This window comes from Mastacembelus armatus, chromosome 6, assembly GCF_900324485.2.
Source record: "Mastacembelus armatus chromosome 6, fMasArm1.2, whole genome shotgun sequence".
NCBI classification, from domain to species: Eukaryota; Metazoa; Chordata; class Actinopteri; order Synbranchiformes; family Mastacembelidae; genus Mastacembelus; species Mastacembelus armatus.
Genome location: NC_046638.1, coordinates 3070414 through 3081643, shown reverse-complemented (window position 1 = coordinate 3081643; position 11230 = coordinate 3070414). Strand labels below are relative to the sequence as shown.

At 39.3% G+C, this 11230-nt stretch overlaps 1 protein-coding gene and 1 long non-coding RNA gene across 3 annotated transcripts in view; both read left to right on the top strand.

Moving 5' to 3' along the window:
* The first annotated feature begins 545 nt into the window (after positions 1-545).
* On the top strand, positions 546-3465 carry LOC113133621 (uncharacterized). The gene is made up of 3 exons (XR_003295995.1): positions 546-680; positions 2237-2367; positions 2468-3465. It is a non-coding gene; the product is annotated as an uncharacterized LOC113133621 (long non-coding RNA).
* A 1626-nt stretch (positions 3466-5091) lies between these two features.
* The window catches only part of lrriq1 (leucine-rich repeats and IQ motif containing 1), a 29445-nt gene continuing 23306 nt past the window's right edge, over positions 5092-11230 (top strand). For both annotated transcript variants that reach the window (XM_026311681.1, XM_026311682.1), the window contains exons 1-10: positions 5092-5399; positions 5651-5747; positions 5952-6031; positions 6142-6259; positions 6887-7065; positions 7275-7349; positions 7700-9046; positions 9322-9474; positions 9556-9706; positions 10677-10870. In XM_026311681.1, the coding sequence (XP_026167466.1) occupies positions 5283-5399; positions 5651-5747; positions 5952-6031; positions 6142-6259; positions 6887-7065; positions 7275-7349; positions 7700-9046; positions 9322-9474; positions 9556-9706; positions 10677-10870 (2511 nt within the window). In that variant the 5' untranslated portion in view covers positions 5092-5282. The remainder of the gene's footprint in view (positions 5400-5650; positions 5748-5951; positions 6032-6141; positions 6260-6886; positions 7066-7274; positions 7350-7699; positions 9047-9321; positions 9475-9555; positions 9707-10676; positions 10871-11230) is intronic.

Genomic DNA, 11230 nt, shown 5'->3' with positions numbered 1-11230 from the left:
CAGAACTGGCTCTTTTTGTGTTAGTTTAGGTCTTAATCATTCTTTTATTTTTAGTTACATTACTGTAAATATTTAAAAACAGCAAGTTAATGTAGGAAGTAGCATGTTTCACTTTCCTGAAAGTCACCCTGTAATAGATTTGATAATAACCAGGTGGGCATAAATAGTCAGGAAAGCCCCTACTAGTGATTATGATGTGAGTGTGAGGACAACATCTTTGTGTTAATATCATCTTAGCATTCAGGGGCTCAGTGATGATGGAGGAATGCCTCCTTCTTGATGATGACTTGACTCATGAGACAGGTGTGTGCTGCATGTCAGCCATGTGTAAAGTTAAAGAAAGGCCAGTTCACCTTATGGAGGAAGACAAGGATGATCAAAACCCTGTATTCTGCAGGGTCAGATGGGTTCACTGACAGATCAGACTTTACACTACATGTTTGTGTAGCAGAGAGTGCCAAAAATACAATGAATAACAGAACCTTGTCATGACGTCTTTGTTACCCCCTGCTGTGGCTTTTTCTTTGACTCATTTCCAGTATCGTCCTGTGCCTCCTGGTGATGTACATGAGAATATTTTCAATATTTTCCCAGCTGGTAAACTGGTGAAGCCTTTTACAACACAGCTGTCTCAGATATTGCTTGTGGACCAGCAGGTCATCTGGAGGACAACTCAGTGGGTGAGTGTGTACTGTGGCATTATGAACCAATTTATGGTGTTAGACCTTAATAAGCAGTAGAAAATTTGTTTTTTTTATGTCTTTATTTTGTCAACAAGAAGTCGCTCTCCACATTAATCAATTCTGTAACGCATGTTCACTTTGAAAAATAGTCCAAACGTCTTTGGTTGAGCTTGTTTTGAAAAAGGAATAAACCAAGTGAATAATGCATATGAACTGTTATGTACCTGGTGTTCCCAGGTTTGTGCTGCTGTTTTGATTTGTGATGGTAAACAAAAAGCCAGTCACAGATGGCAGCTCACCTTGCCTGCCTGTTGAATTCTTCATGACGTGACTCTGCTAACTCGATGCCGTGTCACGAGTTTACCTCTCCCACACCTCTGATGGAAGGTTAAGGCATATTAGTTTTCACTATGTCATGTAGCTCTCGGCCAATGGGAATCAGAGCTAGCATGAATGAATGAATGAATCTGTGATTTGATGAGGCTTGTGATTTGTCACACTGACCCCTCTCAGAAAAAAGTGCCAAGTAAACAAAGCTTGCAGTGAAAATACTCTCATGTGATCCAAACATTGTGCCTAGGGTAAGTGGTTATTGCATTAAGATGCAATAAGTGACACTAAACCTGCCCAATATAACAAATCACAGATTTGCCTTAGATTTACAGAGTAGATTTACAGCATGACAATCAGAATGACAGAACTGACTGTACAATGTGAAAGGGTAAATTATAGTGAATGAACCCACATAGAATTATCACCTGTCACCTATCACCTTTAGCTTTTTATGATAATTTGAGTATCTTTCCATATGTTTCTGAGGAGTTAGCAGGGAACAAATCACAGAATAAAAGACAATGAATATTGGATTTACATAAACATGTGGTAGAAAATTTCAGCTATATAAATCTGAAATTTTCTTCATATATGCTGTATTTTTTTTTTCAGGCAGTTTTAATAAATACAGTTTTCCCTATTCACCTCTGAAATGGCACCTGAGGGTGTACACAGCAAATTCATGCTGTAAATAAATAACCTGAGCTACCATGATACATTATAGTCAAGGGGCACTAGTGTTTATTTCCCAATATAATGGAGAACCTGAAGGATTAATAATCAGTAACTAGGCTGTAATTGAAGTAAAAACATGAACTTTGATTTTCCATGACTAGCAACCAAAAGTCTTTTAAGTTTGTGCCTCACACTGTTTTGACTCCCATATAAAGGTAATAATCTGCAACTGTTACCACAACCCTATGATGTACATGTATTTATATTTAGAAAATAACTATTTATAACAACACACTTACACACTCAACTGACAAACTTTGAGTGTGTGCTATTGTCTTGAAAAGATCTGTTTTCACTCGGGAGAAACAAACTCTATTTTATGTGCTGTCTGGGAGCTGCTTTGAAAAACAGAAAATCCTGTGTAGTGAGACAGACAATGTGCAGCTCACATTTGCTTTGATAAAACAAAAGCAAACAGTCTCTATTGAGGAAACAATGATGTTCACTGTAACAGCCTTGATACATTTTTTTTTTTTTTTTTTCAGTGAGGATAAGAGTCAAAAGGAGACAGCGAGGCCATGAGAAGTGCAGATGGCTGGAATTCGGATGGGTAAAGTGAGAATGGAAACACTAGATGGTGATAAATACTATCTGTCCTCACCATGTTGTGTCTTTTGTGAGTAAAATCATTCTAGTGTTTAACTGTAGGGTACTCAAAGGATATTTTTCTCTCATCCAGTGGACCTTCATGGCCTCTGTTTTCTCTCTGTCCACAGAGCTATAGGGGACGTCACTTCATGCATCACTCAGTACACTTGTTGGTACAAGTCGTGTTCTGGTGCTGACATCTTTTGTTACAGATTTACTTCTGCTGAGATGTGTCTGTCTGCTGTGCTTATCTGTGTATCACCAATGATAATTGTGATGTATCTCATCTCTAATTTCCATTTAGTTTTTCTTATAAACAAACCAATATTTACATTCGCTGTTACTCATCAAAATACATTCTTTGTATACTTGATATACACACACACACGATGAATGCATTTTTTCCCTTATGAAAGAAATGCATTCATCCAAAGCTCCACTTTCAGATCAGAAGAATCATGTGTTTCTGGCAGTAATGAAATAGCTAGTGAAAATAATATAGCTTGAGACATTATTTGTACAGTTGTGCCTCTGTCAAATAAACAAATAAGCTCACAGATCATTTTGCCACTGGTTGTCAAATTACCATCAGTAAACCTGTAGGCAAATTCTGATCTCAGCGTGTGATTGTTAGATATTGGTAAAAAAAGGCAAATGTTTGGGATCAACCCTGGAACACTGTGTAAACCTTGTAATGGCACATTACGAATTTAAACATTAAAATGTGGAGAGGAGTGTCTAAAATATAAACACAAGCCAGCAGACCTTGTAGTGTAACTCACTGAACATGAAGTAGGTTATTCCTATCCCCCAGCTTGTTAAGTGGAGTTCTCATTACAGTAATCCCACAGTCATCTGAAGCAGATTTAGATGTACTAAGGTCACACTGGCAGCACAATGATAACTTTGAAAGGCAATCCAAAGCTGTGTCCAAATCTGACTGATGCCTTCTGGTTGTCACTGATGGACAGATGATCTTAGTTAGGAGGGTACAGGAAGAACAAGGTCAACTGAGCCAATTCTGTGCAGATATGCTGAAATTCTGAAAATGTATCTGACACTCTCCAAATGTCCAATTCATATGTTTAATCTGCAATAAAGTCTACATGCAAATTGCCTTTCTTACAGAAGCCTATAATCTGGCTCAATGCACTGAGAAGAATCATCTGTTTCCCAGCTCTGGATATTTGAAAGCTTAAGTCAGCTTAAGTTCATGTTTGGAAAATGTTCATTTGTGGATGGTATTTTCAGTTTAGGCGTTGGTGATTACTTACAGTTACTAAATACAGTGGATTAAACTGCAAAAAGTTAAAAAATGTATTCCATGGATTATTTTGAATAGTTTGGTTTGCAACCTGTACCTTAAGAAGAAGCAACAGAAAAGAAGGATGGAGGACAGTTGTCGTGATTCTTCCCATTAATCTCTGCTTTTGTCTCTGCCTCCATATGGAAATGATAGGGTTCATAGGTCCATAGGCTGCGCTGATAATGGCTACAGACGAGTAACAGAAAACCCTTGACAGTATAAACACACAGCTGCTATCAAAGCTGCTGCTGCGTTTGGGCCGGAGCTGTCATCGACTGGTGTAATCTGCTGAATAAATCTGCAGCTTGGTCCTGTCTGGCTGCTGTCTGGGTTCTGTGCATTTGAACAAAAGCGACGAACACCTTGCCCACTGACAAAGGGCCTGGTCCTAATCAGAACAGACATGGCTTGCTGATGGAGCTCTTTTGAGCAATTGAGATTGGTCAATGAATCTTAGAGGACCTAATGAAACATAAGGGATAAGCAGTTTGACTCCAACAACAGGGACTTCACTAAACTGTCCAGTTTCTGCCCGTCACCCTTAGGAATGAAGTTATGCTATAACCCATAATGACCTTGAAATTATGTAGCATGAAAGCATCTGATGGTGTGGCCTGTGTAGGGGTCAGACAATAACACAAGTAGATGTACTGCAGATATACATGTGCTTTTCATTGTCGTGGTGGAATGCAATTTTGGCCTTTGAAAGGAAAAATGAGTCTGATCTGGCGCCATTTGGTTGTTTGCTTTTTATCCTGGAGCGTCATGGGAATTGAGAACAAGCTTTAGTGTGTCTCTGGACCAAACAGTTTGGAGGACATGCAATATTTCTTTGAAACTTTGAGGAAGGAGACTGGGTTCCTTTTAGAAAGCCCTGGGGAATGTGTATGGGAAACCTGTGTGGGCCACTGGAATCTCCTCAAAGAGAAGGCGTAAAGCACAAGTGCACAGTCTTCACCACGGGAGAGAGGAACCGGTCTTTGTGATCAGAAATGCCATGGAAAAAGTGTGCATTGTTCACATCCTAACATCCTAACATTTTTTTTGTTGTTGTTGTTGTTCTTTTGGTCCTGTGATTCACCTACAACACCCTTTTCTAGCTGGCTGCCCAAAATGTGCCCACACAAGTTCATGACACTGCATTTATTTCCACCAAGAAGTAGGCCACTAAATTCAAGTGTTACACATAGCCACACACTAACGTAAAGATTTTTAAATTTGAAACTTTCCTTAATTAATTTTCTGTCTATCTATCTAGGGAAAATCAAATGAATTAATATATAGGAGCATGCAATTAAGAGAAATAATAACTTGCTAAATGGGCGCTGTAAACGCGTGTTGTCAATTCTCAAAATAACCTTTTGCCTTTCGCACAGTTTGTCCTTCGCGGGCTAACGTAGTTCACTGCATTATTACCATGGAGACTGAAGTACCTGTAGACGCTAAGAAAATGTTCTAACTACTAGCTACTCTCTGTTTTAGCAAATATTTATTTAGCGGTGTGGTTTGGTGAACAGTGTGTCATTGGGATAAGCTGTACACGACAATAACAGCAACTCAAAAATAAGTTTATAACAACAAATGCCGCTAAATAAATGTAAAAGCGACGTAGCAACGAAACGCTGGTGATTGAAATCATGACGGATTCTACTGGAGCAGCGCTTCATGAAACTATCATGCAGGAGCTGAATAATCTGATCTTCTCTGATGAAAATAAAGACGAGCAGGAAGATTTTTTATGTCAGGAAGAGGCGGTAAGACTGTCAGTCTCCCGCTGAGGCCTCAGCACTAAAATAAATTAAATCAGCACTTGTTAACATTAATGAAACAGCTGAAGTTTAGCTACAGCAAGGTAAAGGTAACGCTAGTTAACTATAGCTGCAATTCACTGGTTGGCTTCAGTTGAAGTTCATGTGGTTATGTGGACAGTTGTGGCTCAATATACTACAAATTGCCATTTGCTTTTGTGATTAGACCAATGTGACATTCAGCTTTTTGACAATAGGCCTCAGATGAAATTCCACCATCTCTGCTCAGCTACTTTGAAGCCTCAAACAACAGAGCAGCAGCCTGTAAGAAGCTTTTCCTTGAAGGACTAGAAGGTTTGGAAATATGTTGAATTTCTCTGTTTTTGGGTAATAAGAGCAAAGCTTCTTTATGCACTTGACAGATACAGCTTGTCGAGTGTTATTCCATCGGTTAACAATTCTGTGTATCTAGATATTTACTCTAAAACAAGATCTTCAGTAACTCTCTCAGAATGGTTTGAATTTTCTCTCAAATGGCTCTTTTTTATTGACTGTCAGACCTCACTTCATCTTACACTGAAGATGGGATGAACTTGCTTATTGAACTTGAAAAGGACGTGACGAAACTGAATGAGACGGTAAATATCGGTCTTTACAATCTGTATGAAAGATCCCAAATACATTGGGTCCAGTATAACAGGTCAAATTTTGGCAAACCGCTGCTAAATGTTTGTTCTGTCTGATACAGGTTGTTGGTGAAACAGAAGACAAAGAGAAGAATACTTCTGCAGACTGCCTTGTTGCTGCACCCACAGAGACAGAAGCACTTTTCACTAACAATGTGGTAGTCAGCTCCAGTAATAAAGGTACAGCACACGTTTTGATAAATGTTTGATGCAGTGCTGTTTGAACTCCACTGGGTGACACAATATACAAGTCTTAAATTTAAAATTATATCTGCATCTTTATTTAAGCTGCACTGGAGGGGGATAAAAGTAATGTTTAAAATTATTCTTCTCAGATGCAGATTTTCCAGGGATTAACCTTATGAATAACAAATTACTGAAAAAAACAATATGATTCATGACATCTACTAATGACAGACTGACAACAGGTTGGAAATTGTGAACAAATGCAATGATGTTAAATATTGGCATTACCTGCATTGATGTAATGGAAATTGTTTGTTCCTTTTTGTTTGCATTGTTGAGACTTTGCTGAAAGTCTGATAATGCACTGAAACATCTTAGGTAGTAGAATAATTGTCCACAAGAGGTCACTGGTCACTCATGTTTTTGTTCTGAATATGACTCTTGTGTGATGCAGTAACTATGAACTACATCTGCTACAAAGCAATAATTTTGGTTGATTTTTTTTATTTTTTACTGCATAGAAAGGGTAAAATAGAAGAATAGCATGCTTAAAGGAGTCCATGTTTGGGTCAGTAATGGCAATAAACTGCATCTGTGTGTTTGTACTTGTCACATGTGAAGCTGAAACTGCTGAGCTCACAGACAGCTCACAGAAAGAAGAGGAGATGAAGGAAAGCGGTGAATGTCAGAGAGAACACAGAGTGAAACGACTCTGTGAGGAGATGAAGAAAGAGGAGCAAAGAAGGCAAAGGGAAAAAAACTTCCAGGAGGAACTGAAGAAGATAATGGAGGCAGAGAAGGTGAGTCTTTTCAGGACTCTTTTTATTCACCATGGACACTTGTCCTGAAGTTTGTTATTCAAATACATACTTATCTATGGGTTAACTTACAGTACACCAGTGTGTTGGTATCTTAGGGTGCTGCTGTGATGAGTGATGACAGCATTGACAGTGACAACTGTAACATACAATTATTAACATTTATGTTTATCTTTGCTGCATGTTTCCAGCTGCATCAGATGGAACTTGAATTGATGGAAAAGAAAGCTCAGGAAAAACTTAAACAGGAGTTGCTTCTTCAGCAGGTATGCCTGACATCTCATTTTTCATTTTTATCTAAATGCCCAGCCTATGGCAGTAGCCATAAACATCCTCATATGATAATAATTCAGTTTTATGATCCCAGGGATATCTGAATTCATCAGTATTTCAGGATCTTGTGAAGGATATTGTGAGGATATGCTGAGGAGCATGAGTCCTTGTGGGGCCTCTTGAATTCAAAAATGAATATAGTCAGTATTCTGGTCATTGTTCAGTGTTCCTTTTGGGATGAATAGGCTTTGGTCTGATTGTAATTTCAGTGTTTTTAAATGAATTTGCAATAACATATTTCCCAGTGAAATTAGACAATATGTGTAATTTTTATTTTTACCAGGAGCTGATTAGAAACTTACAGAAACGAGTGGAGGAAGAGAGGAGGATGAAGGAAGAGGAGCAAAAGAGAATGAAGGAAGAAGAGGAAAAGAAGAGGAAAAGGGAAGAGGAGAAAATTAGTGAGATGGAAAGGATGGATGCAGAGATGAGAAAAATCAAAGAAAGAGTGGAGAAGGATGCCAAGAAGAACCGAGAAGAAAAGAACAAGGTAGAGGAAGAGATGATAAAGAGAGAAGCAAGAAAAATAAAAGAAATAAGAGATACAGAAGGGGAGGAGAGGAGAACGAAGGAAAATGAGGACAAAATAAAGGAGAGGGAAATGAATGAGGAAAGAAGGGAAAGGGCAGAGGTGACAAGGGAAAAGATGGATGGAAACAAGCAAAAAATAATGCTTAAAGAGGACTGTAAAGAGAAAGAGGTGGAGGAGGAAGGAAGAGAGGGAGAGGTGAGGATAACTAAGGAGCTTAAGAAGCAGGAAGAGATGAGGAAAAAAGAGGAAAAAAGAACAAAGGCAGAGAAGAAGAATGATGTGGAGAGGAGACATAGTGTGGAAGATAAAGACATGATGAGGAAAGAAGAGAGCAAAACAAATGAGGAAGAAGAGGCATACAGACAAATGGAAGAAAAAGTAAATCTAGGGATGGATGAGAAGAAAGTGTGTGAAGTAGAGAACGGAAAGGTGGAGTATGAGCAAAAAACAAATGATAAAGAGAGGAAACAGGAAGAAGAGAAGAAGAAGTTAGACAAGGATAATATAAGAAAGGAGGAGGATGGGGCAATAAACATGGAGACAGACAAGAGGCAGATTAAAGAGGTAGGAGAAAGCAAAGAAGAAAGAAGACTGATAGAAGAGAAGGAATGCAAAAAGCTTATTGAGCAGGATACCAAAAAAGAAGAGAACCTGAGAACAACAAATGAGCTCCAAGAGAAGAAAAGAGGAAACACCACTGGGCAATCCCTGACCTCACACCTGGTGGACAGCATCACCTGGACCTCTTCTAGCCCTGATCTTTTACCTGCTGAAACCACAGCCAATCCCATCAGCTCTGAAAATGTCCAGCAACAGACTTCTGTATATAAAACTATGGACCAACAGGATGCAGCATTTAAGCCCTGTACCACTTCTGATGGTTTACCTGTGTGCTTCCCAGAGCACACAGAGCAGAAGAGGCTGTCTTGGATGAAAAACTGCACCTCCTGGTCCAAACTGTCCCTGCAGAACAGGAGGAAGCAGAAAATATGTGTCCAGAGTCGGAGAATGCTGAGGAAGGCTGCTGAGGTCAGCACTCTGCCACCGCTCTGCCCAGACATGCTGCTTCTGTCCACAGGCTGCAAATCACTGCAAGAGGTATCATGAACATGGCTCTGGTCATAAAGGCTGGCAGAGAAAGTAGACATTAATCCATTAGAGCTACCTAATAACATCTTATGTGTTAGAGCTTTTAATGACTGGTAAATGTGCAGTAAAAAGACAATACTGAATACACAAACGTATTAATTACTGTAATATTAAAGATACCATTACTACTCCACATTTGGTATTAGTGTAAAACCCGCCAGTTTAGCCTCTTAACATTTAGTAAAATTCCTAAACCTCATACCAAACCAATGGCTCTCTTTCAGTTGACCACAGTGACCCTGGAGGACTTGCCTGGCTGTACCTTATCCTCTCTTGTCCAGTGTACTCAGCTTCAGTCCCTCACCCTCAGACGTTGTGGCCTCAAATCTTTGGAGGGCCTCAACCAATTATCAGAGCTCTGCTACGTTGATGTACAGGTGAATATGCAGTCAGTTTTCTTCCATTAGCATATTTGGTAAGATACACAAAAGGATGTTTGTTCATTTGTTTTGTCTTAGGAAAATGACATCTCATTTGTGGACTGTGAAGATATGACCAGTCTACGAGTTCTTCGACTTGGCCACAACAAGCTCACATCCATCCATGGCCTAAGTGGTGCTGACAGTCTGTACGTTCTTGAACTCTCACACAACTCTATCACCCGCATCGGTAAGAACTGTAAAACTCATCATACCATATATAAAACACCAACTGTGATGTTGTGAATATTACGAGGTTTCTAAATGTCTGTAGTTTGGTAGATTGTTTCTAGTTTGGCTGGCTATGTTTCTATTGTTTCTGTAAGGGTTATTATTATTATTATTACTACAGTTGTTGTTATTTGTCGCCCACACCATGTACCGGGGGCGGGTAAAGGCGCTCACAGGCTGTTTAAAGGTGGCTGAGCGTCCCTGTCCTTCTGGATCTTCACTCTAGATCTAGTGAAAAACCAGAGAACCAAGGCCCGCTGTTGTATTAGCCCATGCCCAGTGAACGTGCTTACTGGCTGGCTACGGGCGGCTGGACGTCCCAATCTCCTGGTGGTAGTGGAGAAATATCTGTGTGTGTGTGTGTGTGTGTGTGTGTGTGTGTGTATGTATGTGTGTGTGTGTGTGTGTGTGTCTAAAGGTTTTGAATTTTAGCACAATCTCATTAGTCTTGTACATATGACGGACACCACAGAGAGTGCAATATTATTATATTGGGATAGCAATATTAGATGGCGACGTGTCAGCAGTTACATTAGTCCCTATAATGTCCAGCTAGAGATATTTTATGGTCGGGAAGGTGGATGAGTTATGCAGTATTCCACAAGAGGGCAGCATCTTTCCCATTTTCAGCCTATTGACTCTGCTCTATGCACTTAAGTAATTTATTTGCTTCAGACAGCCTGACTCTTAAGCTGTGAGGCTAAAAACATTATTAGCCAAGCAATAGGTTAAACACCTTGATTTGTACTTTCAGCTTGTCTAACATAACCCCGTCACAATTTAATACATATAAAATAACAGTTGGAGCGTTTGAAATGTTACATTTCAAAATAAGTTTTTCAACATGTTTTTGTGCCTTGTTCAGTGTTTATAGGTAGACTTTCTACAAGCTGTTTCACAATGTTTGTGTGTCTGTCTCTCATCTCTAGCTGGTCTGGAGTCTATGAGGAGACTTCAGAGGTTGTCAGTGGACCACAACCAACTGATTTGCACCAAAGGACTAAGGGACGTTTACACACTCCTCTATTTGAACTGCTCACACAACCACCTGGTAAATGTGGAGGGAATAGAGAACAGTCCTCTGCTCAACACTCTGGACCTTAGAGCCAACAGCCTAACTGAGGTAAAAAAATAAAAACAAAAAAAAGAAGCTGATCACTGAAGATCAGAAGATGTCACTTTTTAATGTTACAATTTAGAGAGAGCTATATAAAAATTTCTTACAAAGTTTGAGGTGGGTGAGGGGCTTGTAACTCACTAGGTTCTGTTTAAATTGGCCCATAAAATTCTGGTTTTATCTTGTAGGGATGACAATAATTTCTTTGTAGGGATATAGATTTCCTATGGAAATTTAGCACAAAGAGAAAAAAGTAACTAAAAAAGGGGAAATATCTAGCAGTTATTATCACCTTGAGCAAAACTCTCTAATGTTCCTCTGCAACTTAAATTCATGGCCTCATATGAAAAACAAATCTAAAACAAG